General features: G+C 28.3%; 1 protein-coding gene and 1 long non-coding RNA gene across 2 annotated transcripts in view; one reads left to right on the top strand and one right to left on the bottom strand.

The window, feature by feature from the left end:
* The window catches only part of spz3 (Spaetzle domain-containing protein 3), a 53,841-nt gene that overhangs the window by 7,393 nt on the left and 27,346 nt on the right, over positions 1-19,102 (top strand). Inside the window, exon 2 of the mRNA XM_088192882.1 lies at positions 9,605-10,291. Within this exon, the coding sequence (XP_088049008.1) occupies positions 9,733-10,291 (559 nt within the window). The 5' untranslated portion in view covers positions 9,605-9,732. The remainder of the gene's footprint in view (positions 1-9,604; positions 10,292-19,102) is intronic.
* LOC148238624 (uncharacterized) lies at positions 17,504-18,512 on the bottom strand. The gene is made up of 2 exons (XR_015810769.1): positions 18,192-18,512; positions 17,504-17,956 (listed from the first exon to the last, which is right to left on the bottom strand). It is a non-coding gene; the product is annotated as an uncharacterized LOC148238624 (long non-coding RNA).

Genomic DNA, 19,102 nt, shown 5'->3' with positions numbered 1-19,102 from the left:
TTATAAATGTTAAAAAAAATATATTGTAGATTGTCATATGTAAACCTAGTGATCAAATTATATTAGCAGATGATTCATAACGATTAGTAATCCATTTAGCGCGTTTATATATGTTTTGCCAGATATAAAGATAAGTAACGTCAGAAATGTTTGTTATTTACGAGGTTGTCAGTATTTATATCTGAGTTCTTCGATTGTGTTACACAATTTATTCGAGAAGAGCCTTGTTTTTCATAGACAGGGCCAAAGAGTGCAGGTTGGTGCAAGGTTGCACTCATTTATCAACGAAGATAGCACAGCTGAGGATTGCAAATACAACCTCTCTAAAAATACTTTATGTACAATGTTAATTCTTTAACTTTTAATTGAGATCATGTATATGATTTGTTAAGCTAAAATAGGTTTAAACTGTTTAATTTTACATTGTATCTATTGTGTTATTTAAGTTCTCTATTGATTACATTCATAGATTACCTAGAAAATGGTCTTTTGATCTCAAAACCAATCTTATCTCTAGAAACGATCGTATATTTTGCATTGCGCTATACAATCTTATTAAAAATATATGTGATTAATTATAGATATTTATTAAAATTGAAATCTTTGCCAAGCAATATATTTTTATGAATTAAATTAATGTAAAATTTCCTGTAAGCGCGGCTGACTTGATACTTTTTTATGATCACTCACATTTTGTTTATCAATATTGATTTAGATAAATTGTCTTATTGGTTGAAAGAAATAAAATATTTAGGATAAGACATTGATTAAACATATTATTATGTTTTTTTGGCAAATATATATTTTTAAAATAGGCAATAAAAATACTAAAACGTGTAGAGTTTAATCTATCGATATTGTGTGATCACGTAGATGATATTTTTGAAAACTTATTTATCTGATGATATTATCAGCAATAGACCTACAGATAAATATATTTATATTTATCTGTATATTGCTGATAATATCATCGCGTTATTTAGATAAAATTGCATTTGAATTATGTTTCAGATATATTAGGTACAAATGTAACATATTACACAAGTATATAAACCACTTGATCTCATTTAGCACCTTATTTTTAATATATAACAATTAGCTTAAAAAAATATTTCTTTTCTTGTCAAATAAACATTTTTAATTATGTTTTCTATTTAAATAATAATATGTATTTAAATCACCTTATGAGTCCTTTAAGACCATTTCAATACCTTATGAGGATTTTAAGGCCATTTCAATACCGCTATATAGTGCATCCTAGCCAAGTTCATGACCCGGTTTTAGGATATTTTTTCGAGGGTACCGATATTACCGGTTCGGTTCTGCATAATTTTTCCCCATTATTATATACTGACACAGGGATATAATTTATATTATGTACGTACTTGTAATTGGTATAAAAATTGCAAAAGTTCACATCTCGTACTAGCGGTGCTAACCAGCAAGCGATCGTAAATCACTGATGGGTGAATAATAACAATAAACTTAAATTAAGTTTTTTGTGTACAACCGTCCTCCGTTTATGCCGTGTGTATTTTTTTGCAAATTCTCGCATTTTAGTTTTTATGTTAAACGGCAAATGTTTGAGGATGCCGAAACGAAATGTGTCATAAAACTTACATTGTGAAACGATACTATCGTATTGTTAAATAGGAATTTTCTGTCCCTTTTCGATACACCGCTCTCACCACCCACTTAATCTCTAAATGGGTGTTGCAAAATAGAAAAATAGCCGGAGAATTTTGCATCTGCAAAATTGTGTGAGATACAAATTTTATATAGAGAAATCAAGTCTTATATTGAAATTAAAATTACAAGATACTCGTTTTTTTAAAATGCGCCGGTAACCGGGTACACCCAGTTTCGGTTCTACCCGGGTCGCCCTTATGACTCATTGATTCTATTCCAAATTCATAAGGTTCCTTCTGGCAAAGGCCGCAAGAGTTAGGTAAATTTCTAAATGTAAAAATTTTTTGTGTTTCTAAAAAAAAATATTTTCTTATGTTAATATATGTAATGTTAAATTTTTGCACTCTTTATTTTTAATTATATTTTTATTTACATTTTTTCAAAATTTAATTTTAATTTTTAAACGTATTTATAGTTTTTTCTAATATTTTTGATTGTAAAAAAGGTTTTATTTTATTTTATCATTATATTATTATCCGATAAAAAATATTTTTTTTAGGATTTTTTAATCAGTTATTTAATTTTTGTATAGATATTTGAAAAAAAAAATATTTTTGATTAAAGTTTCATGTTGATATGATTATAACTATGTTCCTTAAATTTCGTCATATCCTACAGAAAAGACAAAAAATGTAAAAAAAAATTTTAAAAGTTTTTTACCTTTTTATTTTTTTCTGTAAACTTTTGTGAATAATGTATTAAGATTTTGATTTTTAATTAGGGTAGCTTCGTAAACCATACTATTTAAAAAATAGACTATTCATTAAATTTGAAAAAACTCGCAACAACAAAATCGCTTTAAAATAGAAATTTAAATAACATTAAAATAAAAAAAAAATTTTGTTTACGTTTTATGTTTTTATAAGGACACGATAATTACAATTAAATTTATTTTACAAATTAATTTTGTAAATAACTCAGCTAAGTTCGATAGCCCGATTAATTTGACTGTTTCAAAAAAATGGTTATTCAATACAATAAAAAAAACTAAAAAAGCCAAAAACATTTTATACCGGAAAATAAAAATTAAAATATAATATATTATTCACATTTTTTGACATCAATGTAGGGTTTATACAAATATTGAAAACACGATATTTAAAATAAAAATAATTTTGTTAGGCAACCTTATCCATTATTTTTTTAAATGACTATTCAAAAATTAGAAAAATCATGACTTTTTAAATTTTATAAATAGAAAGAAAAATAAATGCGATTTCAATAGATGCAATTACTTGCATTCTCAGAATAATAAATCTATCAAATATAACGAATTTTAAACAGTTCAATAAATTTACCTTTTCTAAATATTGATTTATTTATTTATTTATTTATTACGCATGGCGGTGTCAGCTATAGTGCGCATCCGCTTCGCACAAACGCAGGAAGGGAAAGACGGAACGAAGGACATCCTTGTACCATTGAATTGTGAACGATGACTCAATAATTTGTTCTTCCAAAAGAACATCAATTACGAGTCACGCCGCCGATGAGAAAAAACAAGATCCGAATAATCACGATTGTCAAACGCGTGTCAACGTGTCGGTGTCGAATTTTCATAGTCAATCACCATGACCGGGAAGGTCTACGGCGGTCCTCGCATTTTCGTGACCTTCCTTCGTGAAAGAAGGTGTGACGCAACCGTGCGCAAGAAGAACGCAAACAAATCGTCTGTCATTACAGATGGCAGCAAAAGAAACCGTTCTCGATCAATCTTGGCTAGGGTCAGGGATCATCGACAAGTGTTCTTTTAAAGTACGAAGTGTTGTAATATATGGGATAGAGTTTAAAGTGCATGCCCATTCTACAACACTGTTATTATTTAAAATGTAATATTTTTATATTATTAACTAACAGTCTTATGTAGAGATAATTCACATTGTCCGTAATTATTAATCATGAGCATCGTACGTTCTTCATTTAGGCGTACTACAAAAAATACGGTTGTATCGTGGCCACTCAACGGTTATTTTTCCGCCAGTCCAATGCTATTAATATATGATTGGCAGTTGCAGATAAAAGTGGGCGAGCACTAAGCCTCCCTCAGGCAGACCGAGTTTATAAAAACGAATACACAGCGTTTGAAGCTACATTTCAATTGATGTTTCTTCCAACATGAATTTTTACCAGAACTACACAAGAGTTCATTCAAACTTTAAATCAAGTAAAACAAGGATTACATTTTGATTTTATAGTGCAGCAACGCTGACAATGTCGCAATATGATTCATAACAAATAAATGACTTTGTCTTTTACAAAGATAAACCTTAGGCGAAGAACTCACGTTTAGTTCTTAATATCTGAAAACGTTAGATTATCTGTATCGTTTCAAAAAAATCATTATTTTCAAAGCTCGTAATTTTCTTCTGAACAAATAATTAATTGTGTCTGTGTAAATCATCGAGTAAACTTTGCATCGTATATCCAAATATTATGTAATTGGAGATTCTTGCCAGCGTTTCTCAACATTAACATCCGCTTGCACAATGAGAAAAATACCAATCAAACAATTTTACTTCATTAATAAAACAAATAGATAAAAATATCTAATGGTCAAATACTTGAATGATCGTATTAGAAATCTTTCAATGTAGCTTCTTAATATACATTATTAAAATAATAAGCTGACATATGAAACAAGTTTGATATACGTTAAATTATACAATGTTGTGAACCGAGACTCTGGTGTCAATTTCACTCTCTCTTTCTTCAACATTGATTTGATATAAAATAGACCAATTGCTTTGTGTCACTATGAGTCATCATCTTAGCTGGTACACGGGCAATTAGCATCAAATTTAAAACCATTATTGATATGTTTACGATCGAAGACAAAGAGAAAACTTTCCGGTCGCGTCATGGCGATTTTCTATGCGTGGGCCAAACGAAAAAAATTACATTATTTTCCTAAGTGAAACGCTAAACATATTCTTAGTAAAAATAGCTTGTTTAAGTAATGAACGAGTCATGATCACCGAATAGTCAAATGTTACATAAGCATTATATTATTTAACATCTTTAAATATATATGTTAGAGTGCTTGTATTCATATTCCTCTACCCTGTAATTATTAATTGTAACTAATTATAAAAAATAATTTAATTCTAAAACTTTTGAGTTTAAAGTGACTTTAATTCATAGAAAATAAGCCACAAACACAGTCGCTTAATATCAAAATATATTTTATTTATTTATTTGAATTAATAGCATTGTAACATAAAAAGTTACTTTAATGCGATAATCAAAATATAATACATAATATATAAGAACCTTCATATTTATGTCACTAATGAATAATGAAAAGAGCAGATATTTTGGATCTGACCATTAAGAAACTTCCAAAAGATGAATGATTCTTTAATGATATTTTCTGAGTAGTTACTATTGAATCATTCAAAACACATAAGTTGTCACATGAAAATAATTAAAAAAAAAATATCGTATATGATTATGTTTATTCGTACAATTTAACTATAATATAAACTAGATATCGACGAAGAATTAAAGACTAGTTAGCTATAAAGTAGTTTAATAATAAATTAGTTGCTTTTATATTATATTTAAAAGCTCTATGAATTTTCAAAGACATTTTTATTTTAAGTTAACGCCTAGAAGAGTTAACGTACTTATAAATGTTTTGCCATAAAACATTGACCGTTAGCAAGTTTCTTTCTGAATTTATTCCGCCTTGACAGTATACCACTCGCTTTGGAGACAAATGTCGGCCCAAATTTGCATACTATTACGCTAGTTTGTAGTTTATTCGATCGACGCGTCCAAGAATGCGGTAATGTGTTACATGGATTATGACATTCTTAGCATACCAGTCATTGTGCCTCGCGAGCGAATAGGATGTGCCATTGCTGATTGATTCTTTGGCTCGCAAGGCTCTTTGGAATAGTATTTGGAGTTTTTTTTTTCATGCAAAAGCGACATTTTTGTTATTGACAGGTCAGATACGGGGTCATACCACATGTCGAAATAGACACATAAGCTCAGATCGTTAGTCACATTGCTCCGGTTCGGAATAGAGTGATGATTGACATGTCAGTGGTGAGGCATAAAAATATCCTGAAAATGATGTACTAAGCTTTGCTCAAAATAATGGCTATTCATATAAAATATGCAAAATGTATTAACGCCTTAAAAGAGAAACGGTACAGACTCCGGCGATCGATAACCATAGGGTAAAATAACAATAGTAATATGCGCAGGGTAGATTGTATTGTCTAGCTAGAATAGTTTTTTCGTCTATTTAAATCATAGGTATAGATTCTCAAACTTAATAGACTTATCGCCTACATTTCAACAACAACTTTTTTTATCGCTCATCTTTAGAAACTGTTTCTATCTCATATAATAATAAATTGTAAACATAGCAAAGCCTATATTTACTTTAATTTCAACTAAATATTTATGTAGTTTTTTGCAATTTTATAATTTTATAATAGAAAGTTTGGAAATAAAAAACTTACAATTAAAATTATATAATTATTTAATAAATTAAAAAATACATACTTTTTTTGTTAACTTGCCAATTGTATAAATTGAACAAAGCACTGAACGGACCACCATGGTAAACTCGCGTAGTGTCCAGAGGAAAAAAACAATCGTTTGGACATAGCTAACTAACTCATAAGCCGTATGTCGAAGCATTAATACCATCGTAAATACAGATAATCCATACCCTTTTGTGTATTATGGTTGTACAAAAAATACGCCATCGGGCGACAGAAAAAAAAACAATATTTAACCCTTGCATTATTTGCTCTTGGAATATATCCATCTAGCAATTTTCCCTCTTAAAAGGCAAAAGGCGAATATACGAGCGCAACAATTGGTTGAATGATCATTTTATGGTTGTGATTCGCTGGAGACCTCTCCAACCTACGATACAAAAGTCTTTTTGGTGCCAATTTGCACCGCGTTACTCGGATACGTAATATCGTTTGTTTACGCTGACAAAAATAATTTCGGTTCTAAGAAGATCCAAGGAATGCAAATCAAATAGTTAAACGATACCCTTTAAATATTTTTCAACTAATATTGTTGCAACGATTACTAGTGGTCCTGACAATAGATTTAAAAATTAATTTGCCAGTAAAAATACATAATTTAAAATAATTAATATTATTAGTAATTGATAAATTTACATTACAATATATTTTCATTATAAAATATTGGCAACAAAATATAAAAATATTAGTAACCTAAATTTTTACAATGCGAATGTAATTGGTACTAGATATCTAAAATATATCTTATAATATGTGTTTCATAAATATATATTGAGGTATTAACAAAAAAGTTTTTCGACCTTTGTTATAAATATATGTTAGACATTTAATAAATTTAAGTGATAATAAAATATGTACTTGACATTTTAATCGTTTCGGCTTTGACATTTTTAAAATTAGTTTATTTGCATAGTTTTGGATGATTATCATTAGAAGATTGAGAGCATACCTGTTGAAAAATCAACGATGAGTACATAAAACTAGTATTAATAAATACTTATTACCAATTAAAAATATAAAATCATGCAAATATACAAGTTTTTTTTAAGTACATACTTATAAAGTGCTCTAAAATATTATTTTTTGTATGAAAACATATGTGACAATAATATTGTTGTATTTTAAACAACAATACTTTCATTTATAAGGATAATACCTGCACTATTAAATAATTAATTAATAAATTTGACCAATTTAAATACCATGAATAAATATTTTTGTGTGATATTTTAATGGCGACTAATTTATTTAGATCTCTAAGAGATTTATATTGAATTATTAAAATACACAAAAGGTCAATTCAGACATATTCAGAACTTTTTTGGTAGCTGATTAGGATTATCTAAGGTCTAGGATTTTGATTTTATGTTTGTAATAATGTATAAAAATAAAATATTGCTGTCACAAAATGAAGAGTAGCACAAATAGTTAGTAGACCTTTCATTATTAGGATTCAAAAGGGATGTACAATATATTAAAACAGTGAAAAAAATCTTTCATGTTGCATGCCTCATTCGTACGGACTTTTTTTGATCACTTTCCTAATTATATTTTGCACCGCTGTCTATTTACAGGTTAACATAGCAGTGTTTTGAAATTGTATCACATTTTAAAGGGTTTTTGATTTGTAGATATGATTCCTTAATTTGGGATATCATATGAAGCAATGTTAAACAAACACTCTAATTTAGATAAAAATAATTTAAAGGCAGTTAGATATACAATATATTTTTTAAGACTTGGATTTTATATCACTTGATGTTTTTGTTGGTATGTCGCAAAAAACAGGATGTACTATAAACAAACCAACCAAAACAAGTCAATCCCACGCGGTATCTGTCGACGCAATTTAAAAACATACGGTTGTTATTTCAACGACATATTTTGTATGTAAATAAAATGTATTAAAAATAAGTACATACCTTTACTTCTTAATTGATCATTCTGTGTATAATAAAATATTAAAAAATATATTAAACATTTTTAAGTATATGTTAATTTATATAATACTTCATGAAAGTATTTTTTGTGTGTATGTGTATATACGAATACTCAAGGATGTGTCTGCTCGTACATAAAAGTATTATCGTGCTATCTGCGTGTGACATTAAAACTTCATTCCTTTCGTTCTTTCACCATATATATTTACTGCACGCGAAAACTTCACCCGTCTAAGAATTAGTTAAAAGGTCACTCAACCGCCGCATTTAACTTTTGATCTTCCGAGAGACATTCTTCTCCTGCTTTAAACACATTTTTCGCCGTAAAAGGATTAAAAGGTGTATGGCGATTTTGTTAACACGCGCAATGTCCATTCAATTAGCATCGGATGCTGCGGCGCCGGCGTCTCGAGATTTGAATATAAATTTTTATCTAAGAATGCTAGAAATGAGGATACGATTTGAGAAGCTGAAACTTGTTATAAACATGTATGAAAAATATGCAAAAAATAACACACGCACGCAACGCGATGCTAAACAAACAAGAAAAATGCGAATATATTAGACATAACTTTCAGTAGTTTGCTAATAATCGGATTGATGTCTCAGTAAATAATAAAAATAAAAGAAAGAATGTTGAGAAAGTTTAGGTATAAAGTAATTCAGAGGTTTATCAAAATTATTCATAGCTAATATTATTTTTTGACACTGAAAAAGCACGTAGGCAGTTGCTTTCAATAAATATACTATTTTTTGTGTGTATAAATACACATCTAGTTTTTGACAGATTTTACGACAAATTTATATAATTTAACAATTCCAGATAAAGTGCTTAAGAATTACTAAATTCTTTTACCGTAATTTATTGATAGAAGTATCTCTGAGTAACTAATGAAATAAAATACTGGAAATTTTATCATCAAGTCATTCAAAATGGCTTCAAAAATACATATAAAATATATTGGGCATGACATAGCTGCCTTTGGACTGTAATGATAAAACCAATTCAAAGAAAATTTTTTCTATAGCTCTAGGAGTACAGATTGTATCAATATTCGCATTATAGCCATGTGATATAATTCATTGTACTCTTGCATAGCATATACTCAATGTATTTGAATACATTTGAAGTTTTTGAGGGGCGGTGTCGACCATCTGTTTCATGCTATTAGCTGTAAAGAGTCGCGATTGCGTCCCTTATTCTTACTTGTTGCGACTAGAACGTCAGCGCTCAAAAACAAGCTCAGGCAAGTCAGATACAAGGATGTTTTAGATCATAGCTATTGGAGCTAACAAGTTATGTTAAGTGTATAAATGTATAAAAAAAATCGGTTGTCGGTGAGACGATATATCCTTGTCCTATTTTTGTTATCAATATACTAACTTTTGAGATTATTTAGAGTTAATAGATAAAGTTTATATATAAAATATTTATAATTATATATTTTTTACTTACAGATAGAGTCGAATGCCCCAAAACCCATCGTCACAATGTCTTAGCGCCATGCCGTGCGCGTGATAAGTTCCTAATGTGCGTGTCGAGTTCTAGTGCAGCTACGAAAATGGTGAAGTGTAAATCGTGACCAATGGCGCCGCCAAAGTTGTGTTCGTTTATCTTAAAAACTTGCTTGACAATATTGTGGGGCGAGATGGCTTTGGCACTGTCCAACTACACGTTGCCCTTCGGGGTGGGTTCGCCGTTTTTGCCCCCGGGGGCGTTCGGACCTCCGCCCCAAATCGGGGCCCAGTCCGTGGCGTCTTCTTTCGTCTCTGCGCCCAGCAGGACGCCTTATACGCCCCCGACTTACCTCCCACCGGATAATTATAATAGAGACCAGGACAGAGGCTTTGAACAGAGACAGGGTAGTTACTACAACAATAATTTTAATAAAGACCCGAGACAACCAGAAAGGAGCGGTAGCGATTTTTACGGAAGGAAGACGGAGCAAACTAACACTAACACGCAGCAGAGGAAGGGATCAGACTATAGAGGATATGAGAATCAAGAGCAGGGATATCCTGGACGGCCTTCAGGGTTCACAAGAGTTCAGGGAGGAACAACGAGCGGACAGAGTAGAGCGCAACTTCATGCCGTTTTGGATTACGATGAAGACTATTATGAAGACGACACAGAAGGACGAATTGGTAAGAGCTTATTTTTTTATATTAGGTAATATAATTTATTCATGGCTCGTTCAAAACATTTCTTACTTGCATGCTTTTAGTGTGTACTTTATGATACTTGAGAATAATATTGTTGTATTTTATAAAATTTGAGAGTATGTTATAATTCAGATATAAAAATAGGCATACATTTAAATATTAACAATAACAATAAAATCTCTAATAATACAATGACCAAATAACTCAAGTATTTTCAAAATTATCATACGAGTAAATATTAATAGTATTCTCAAAATTATCATAAATACCAATGAAAAGTGTTAAAAAAGTATGTCTTTTCAACACTCAGATAAAACGAGCTTTTTGAGAAAAATTATAGCGATATTAAACGTTTAATTTTACCGCATAATTGTGTTATCTTATCTTTGTGGCAGAAAAAATGTTGTTAAGTAATCTGTTTCTTATGTACAAAACTTAATACATTGGTTAACTTCTGCAGTAAAAGTCAGAATGCTCTTAAGTGCCACTCAACTATGGTAGGTGAATTAAAATTGCTATAATATTTTTTCTAGAAATTTAAATTTCATAGTCGTATTCACTATTTTTTTAGAGCAATAAAGTTATATGCAAAATAATGTTTATATTTTAATCTATAGAAGTGATTATAACAAGACCTTTATTTATGAAAAACCAGCACTGATTTTTAATGTATGTATTATTAGTTTTTATTGCTATCTTGATTATGCATTTTTAATTACCTCTTCATTAAGAAATTCAAAAAAGAGTTTAAATTTGTAAAGCGGATATTTGTTTAAGTGCCACTTAACTTTTCCATAAAAAAATATAATCGAAATTGCTAAATTTTTTGTAGAAATTTTACTATTATTTTTAATATAAATAGTAAAAATAAATAATTGCTTTAGAAATTTTAATTTTTAAAATTTAGTGAAAATGAATGTTAGGTATTTTATTGGTCTTATCATTAAAAAAATAAAAAAAGTTTATTTATTTATTATCTGTTTACAGAAAATAAGTGCCACTCATCTTTTTCATAAGTAATCAAAATTTCTATACTATTGTAGAAAAAGACAAAAAAGGTACTTTGTAAATAACATTTACATTTTATAATTATAATAAAACAATAAATAAAATATTTAAAATATAAATAGTGAGACTAAATAATTTGTTTAATAATTTTTTCACACTTTTTAAAATTTATACAAATGATTCTTAATACTCTTAATTTTTTATCGCATTTGTATCAAAAAATCAGAATACCTCATCATTATACATTCGAGTGCCACTCAACTTTTTAATAGGTAATCAAAATTGCTATATTATTTTGTGTAAAAAGAAAATTACTTTGTAAATCTCATTTATTAATATTTTTACGTAATAAAATAATCTTTGAAAAATAAATAGTAAAAATAAATAATTACTTAAGCAATTCGAAACATTTTTGAATTAAGTAAAAATGATGTTACCTTTTTTTATTGCTTTTTACTTTTTAAAACGTCTTAATTAAAAAGTCAAATAGAGTTAAAATTTGTAGAGCGAAAATTATTTTATCAATATCCATTTAAGTGCAATTTAACATTTTGATAGGTAATCAAAATTGCAATATTTTTAGTAGAAAAAGAAAAAAAAACTTATTTGTATTAGGTATTTTTTAACGCAAGAAAAAAATCTTTGAAATTTAAAACATTTTTTATAAATTTACTACGAATGAAGTTAGATTTTTTAATTAGTTGTTAAGATTGTGATTTCTGGCTGCGATTGCAATTTTTGACCATATGATGATTATAATGCGATAATAAATTTGTAGATTGCCTTTAAATTTAATTTTAATTTATTTTTATTATATATTTTATTTGATTTTTTAAGGAAAATCTGAGTATATAATTTTAAAATTACAGCTTAATTATTAATAAATGTCTAAAGTTTTAAAATCAATGGACCATATTTTTTTTGAAAATTTCCAACGATGTTTATATAAAGAAGATTGTTAACATATTTAAAAATATTTATATCATTTTTTATTAAAATAGGGCTAAGTGAAAATAAATTAACGCATTGTTACTTATTTTTAAAACAGCATAATAAAAAGATTTTTATTTTTATATATACTAATTTATATATTTTGTACCAAAAAAATTATATATATATTTTTTAACATTATCAAGCACAATGAAATAAGATAATACAATTTTTTTACTTACCACTGTTTTATATTTATTGTGCCGTATTTTAGATAATGGTCTCTTTTTTACCATTAAATTACATAATCATTTTTTTCCTGAATATTAATATGATTGTGATTTATAAATATTTATGTTTTCTATAATAATAAATACTTCTTAGAGTAAAAGTTTATTTGGAATAGTAATACAATATTTTAAAAAGTGTTATTTTTGTAGCATAAATGAATACCCTTTTTATGCCAATGTACTTATTTAATAAGTTTCTATAAAAAATAGCAGCATACCGGATATTTTTCCATCGTAATCTGCGATATATAAATATTTTTTTAAATAATAAAAGGTGAGAGGTATTATTTCAGATACATCAGATTTTTTCTGATGTATCAGATTGTAAAAATGTATTCGCTCTCGAGCTCGAATAGATCGTTCCGAGATAAATCTCAGCACCGGTTGCAAATTCTTGACTGTGAAATGCCAACTCGGGCTACCGTGATTTATGGTCAATTCTCAGCCGCGGGGTGACCATAAACAATGTTACAGTTTATGCGGAATTATTTGCATGTACTCTTTATTCGTTTATCGCGTACGATATTGCACGAGATTTGTCGTCATATTTTCTAGGCTAACGACCCAACTTTGCTGGAATACTAATTTCGGTAACGAAATTCGAAACGCAAGGTTACGCATGTGTTTGGAATTTTTTCTTTTGTCAAGCGAAAACTTTGACCCAAAACGAACGCGAATTTCGGTATAGAGTATCCCTAAGATTCATTATTATACACTGATCCAAGAAAAATTAATCACACGCATTTCCATGACTTATATTTAAATATATACTATGAAAATAATGTACCATTAATCAACTATTTAGATAAGCTATACATATTTTTTTATTAAGATTGATTATTATACTCATTTATTGTGGTTAAAATATATTTATCTTTTATTGATTTATATATGTGTATTTGTTATTTTATTACTTTAGGAACTAATTTCGTTTTTTAGTAGCAATAAATTGCTGTTTTTTTGAAACACAATATGTTGTTTAAAAAATATATTTTTCTCATAATTAACACATAACTTATTAATAACAAAACACGCGGTGAACAAGACGTATGTGTCAGCGAACTAAACTCTTGTTGCCAAACATATATCATTCGCCAAAACTAGTTTTGGTTTCGAATAGCAGCATTGGTAAAAATTTTAAGTAGGCGTTGGCGCCACCTGATAATTTATTTAGCGGTCGGATTGTGTACGCTCAATCATAAATTAATTGACATATTGTATGACTAAAAGTTTTTGTTAACCCTTTCACCGCGGATGGCAGATTCCAATCGCATGTTTTGATGCTGTCTATAGATATACACACCATCAAGAAAATTGCCAGTACGCATTAACCACCTAAAGGCGCCATGAACCTTTGAGTATTGTAATATGGTTATTTTATATAATTTAATCTTATTGATCTATAATATTTAATGTATTTATGTGAGAAACGTCGTGCGAAAATACCAGCTGCAATCAAAGGGTTGAAATACTTTAATTTATTATTATTTAATAAAATATCATACATTAATATCTAATCCAGTTTTAATGCTTCTAAGATTAGATATTTTATTTATTACTTTGAAGATTAATTAATTTAATTAAGCTGTTAAATAGTATATATAATGTTTTGACAGTTAAATAATTCAGGTAAAAAGTAATTTATTGTTATATTATAATAATATGTTTTTAGGTTTTAGAATTTAAATTAAACATATATCCTCTTTAACCCTTTACACGCGTTAATCAAAAATAAATATTAAATAGTTTTTAAAAAAAATCTAATTTTACCTTGTGGCTGTGTTTAAATATTCTGATTTTTAAAATTTTTATTAATTTGAAATTATATTTTATGTTTATTCATCAAATTAAGTTTTACCTTTTTTTTATACTGATTTTTGCATAGAGATCAAGAAGCAATCAGGCGACCTTAGTCGATTTGTGTGTTCAAAAGGATAATAAGAAATAATTATACATAATTTTATATGCAAAGCTATTTGTAATCTAATATTAATTTATATACGTGTATTATATTATATATTTATAGATTTTTTACCATCACTATATTTTGATTAAAATGTAATTTTTTTGTAATGATAAAAATAAATCGTATTAAAATTTACATTCAAAAACTTATCTTTGGTCATAACACATTTAATCTAACATTCAAATTCTTAGTGAAAATCCATTCTTTTGTTTTTGATATATTGTTATTATTTGTGAAAAAATATGTGTGTGAAATTATCTATTATTAATTATATTTTTGTGTTTCAAACATCTTTATTTAAAGTAGTGGTTTCCAAAATTTATATCTTATGTGTTACTTACAAAAACATGACACGGTGAGTTATTAAAATTAAACTATATCACATATAAATTATTTCAACGTTCCGAAACATTTTATATATAATAGTTAATCTTAAATATACATTAATTTAATTTATACCAAAGACAATAATATTATTTGTAGAAGATTTTATTTCATGTATTTTTATATATTATAAGCATTATGATCAATAGTTTAATATTATAATTTAAATTAAGTTTTCCAAAATGATTTTATACGAAATTTCTTTAAATTAAGAGATTTCTTAATATTTTATTAATTTTATATTATAAATCTGGACAGGTTTTCCCAATGCGTCGTTGTAGTCAATATGGATTATACCGACAGATTTTTCATTGTTCTTGTCAAAGGTTATTTTATTAAATATTTGGGTTACATATTTCATATTTTTTCAAAATTTCTGATTTTAATTAAGGAACATAAATAATAAACTGACAATGTTATTAAAACAGTTTATCGCAAACTGCTATTTTATTTTTAGCCCGTTGTGGTAAAATCACGAAAATTCCACCTACTTTATTATAAACTGTCTTCTCAAGAAATATCTCTATTTGTTATATTAGGTATGCATGCAGTTTAATTAAAATTAAATATAAGGTGATTTAAATGTGTTTAAAACTCTACTTTTTTAGCGCTGGATGTATTCTTTGAAAATATTGTGCTGCATGGCTTATTTAATCTTAAACTTTTAAAGACTAAAATAGTTGGACGCTAATTTTTACCTTAAAGGTGAATTACTTTTCCATTTAATATTTAAAAAGGGCTGCACGGTCAAACATTCCATTTATATTTGAGATGTGGCCAAATAAACATTACCATATTTTAGTTAAATGTATTTTTTTATAATATCTTATCATTGAACACATAATAATATATAATTTGTTGTTATTATTATTAGGCCCAATCTATTGAGGTCACTGATAAGTTGACTACCCTGGAGTCACGCGGTTCTTTGGCAACACTGGCGTCGCGATAGACACGCAACGGGGAAAACCGCCAGTCCCGTAATCGTAATTGTTTCCTAACATGTGATATTTAAGTATAAAAATTTATCCCGCTGATCATTTATTCCTAAAGCAATCTTATTTCATCGGCATTGTGCTATGATATATGAAAAAAATAATTTGTTGCGCAGCGAAAAATTTTATGGCATTTTTTTATTCGCACAGTGCTGAAAATATCGCGTTTTCTAGTTTGCTAGGATTTTTTTTAAAATAATGAGTTCTGGGGTAATAATATTTATCTGAAATTTATTGGTCAAAGACATTACTTTAAGCTTGCAATTTAATTTGATCATGAGCTATGTGGCATTAAAATATTTATTTAACTGGCATATACAAGACTTTATGTTGCATACCATAGCGCGAAAATTGCAGAGCTGGAATTCCAATTTATTTATTGAATTTCGTAAATAACTTATTCTGGCATAAAAAATTGATAATTTTTTTACGCATCTCTTATTTCGTCAGATTCCCTCTATTTTTTCCGTTAAAAATGTACACAATTATTGATGCTAGACTGTTATGGTTTAGCACGACGGCTAAATATCTAAATATAAAGGCCCAGATTATTGTGCTTCGCTAAATAATTAACTCTCGATACCGCGTAAAATTCTAGCTAAGGTCCCGCAGGGTAGTTTGCTTAGACCGTTTATTTATTATGTATATATTATTTCTATTTAAAAAAAATCTGACCAATCAAAGTTCATTAATGACACAGCCTTCTTTAGCCAATTGCAAATAAGTTTAATTTTAATTAATTTTTACAAAATCTGAATAATTATTCAAAAGAAAACTGAAGTAAATAAATTAACAACACATTAAATGAATAGGGAGTGCGTCAGATGCCTATGTATGCTTCTAGAATCAGAGTTTAAATTGACTAAGCATATCGCGATACTAACGTCTTAAATGCTTGCTGCCATTGCGGCCTTAAAATCAAAATTTAACTAAAAAGATTATTAATATAAAAAATATAGTTTTAATATATATACAGATAAGAATACAATTGCTAGGGGTAGAGTAACGAGATTAAAAAAATAAGCTGTGTAATAAAGCTGCAAAATTAAGGGAACAAAATAGATTTTTAATACTAAAAATAAAAATGCATAGCTATTTTAAAAATACTATAAAAATATTACGCAAAGCCATAATAACGCACTTTTCCTCAAAATTTGTGACTACAACAAGATCAAATGTAAATTTAATTAAAACATAAAATGCCTAAGCATATCTTGTTTTAGAGGCATAAATTTATTTATTTAGTAGCTCTAGGTCACCTCTTAACCCTTTAAACGCCAAACCATTTCCAATGATTATTCTCTGGACGCCATTATGAAATCATGATTTTTTAAAGAAAATGTCATGAGATATACCCGGAAAATGATTTAGGTTTACTTATTTACTTTTTATAAAAAAAATGTAAGATTAAAAAAAATGCATCTAGGGCCGCAAAAAAATATTATAGATAAAAAAATTATAATATTCTCAAACTTATTTATTTATGATTTTTTTATTTTACGCAGTATAGTGTGTTTTGTAATATTTATATTTTTATTTAAAAATTAAGTATGAGTTGCTTATAAATATCTATTTGCAAATTTAGAAGAAAAAAAAATATATAAAATAAAACTAATAGTAATGATAACTTAAGGATATTTTTTCATGTTTATTTAAAAAAGCGTTGGGATATAGTTTATAATTGACCATTAGGTCTGTTGTACAGTCTCTTCTTTAGTATTTTTCAATTTTTAATAGTGCCTGACTCGCTGCCTTATTTCATAGTGCCATATATTTTTGCTCTGTGTCTGATTAATGTTTTATACATGATTATTTTTATGCAACAAGTTACTGGATAGCATTTTAACTATAACCTCAGCAAGCGGCTTATTATGTCTCATAATTTTGGCTTCCGTAAAGGGCACTCAAACATAGTTAGATTCATCACATCACAAGTGATATTGATAAAGTATTCGAGGATAAAAATATAAGCTTGATAAAGTGTAGCACACGAAGCTTTGTTCAAAGAGTTAAGGTAGTGTTGTGGGACATGGCACAATTGCATTTTTGGTCTCCATATAAAACAATCAATATACTGCAACAATGAAAATACAATGAAAAACATGTTCTTCTGATGGAATAAAAGTGCAATGGTGTGTGAGAAGTTATTATGTATAAAAATGACATATCATGTCTATCTATAATTAAGTCAATAGTTTTAAACGCCTTTTATTATAGGACAATATGTTATTATAGGGCGTATTTAATAATGTTATACATTTGTAGTTCAAACACATCAAAGAATCACTTTTCTTCGAATCAAAACTTACTTATAAATACCGAGAGCTCTTAACATCGAGACGTCAAGGGTTTTCTTTAAATGTAATTGTTGCTTCCTTGGAAATCACATGATGATTCCTCAATGATTTCTCGATTACTTCTACTGTTTGAAGGAGGCTGGTTCTGATTTACTGTCCGTTGCGTGGGCATGTTTATTATACTTAAGGCACGCTTATATCCACGATAATATACCACAATATTGTAATGATTTCCTCGACGGCCACGCCCGTATAACAAACAAACTGTCGAACTGGAGCGGTCGGCCGAGAGATTGCCAAGGTGAAAAAAGTCTCAATGATAACCGCAATAATGGTCAGTGGCGGCCAAACTTTGGCCGGTGGACGTGACCGGAATCGTGTGTGCTCATATAAGGTCGAATTCTGGCAATTCTTGGTATGAATTAGCGACACTACATTGCCAAATCTGTTGTTTGGCGGCGCATCTTCCGTTTTGACACTTCTATGACCATATTATTTTTTAAAATTTACATATTATGCACAAGGTTCATAATCTATGTAGTAATGGCTTCGTTGTGTTTCAAAAAATATATGAATTCATCCCAATTGCAGTCCATTATGAATATTTTACTAATTCATTAACGAAGCGCATCCCAAAGGTGCTAAGATAAAGGCGCTTGGATATAAGAATAATAACCAACTATCATCATATAAACTTTTATGAATTGCTTCGATTAAGATAAATAATTTTGCTACTCATGAATTCTAAATTATATATATAGATTCAATAATGTTGCGAACTAAATTAACTTGTCATAAAGGATGCGAATAACTGACAGATCGTACGTAATAGTGTAGTCTGTAAAGTCTCAAACTAGTAACTTTGAGGTTGTGGGTTCGAGCCTCGGCAGCGGCACTCGAATTTTATTTATAAAAAATACGCT

This window comes from Plectrocnemia conspersa, unplaced genomic scaffold (genome assembly GCF_051122295.1).
Source record: "Plectrocnemia conspersa isolate PC_06_02 unplaced genomic scaffold, ASM5112229v1 ptg000001l, whole genome shotgun sequence".
NCBI lineage: Eukaryota > Metazoa > Arthropoda > Insecta > Trichoptera > Polycentropodidae > Plectrocnemia > Plectrocnemia conspersa.
Note: the sequence above shows the minus strand (reverse complement) of the source record. Positions and strands in the feature narration are given on the sequence as shown.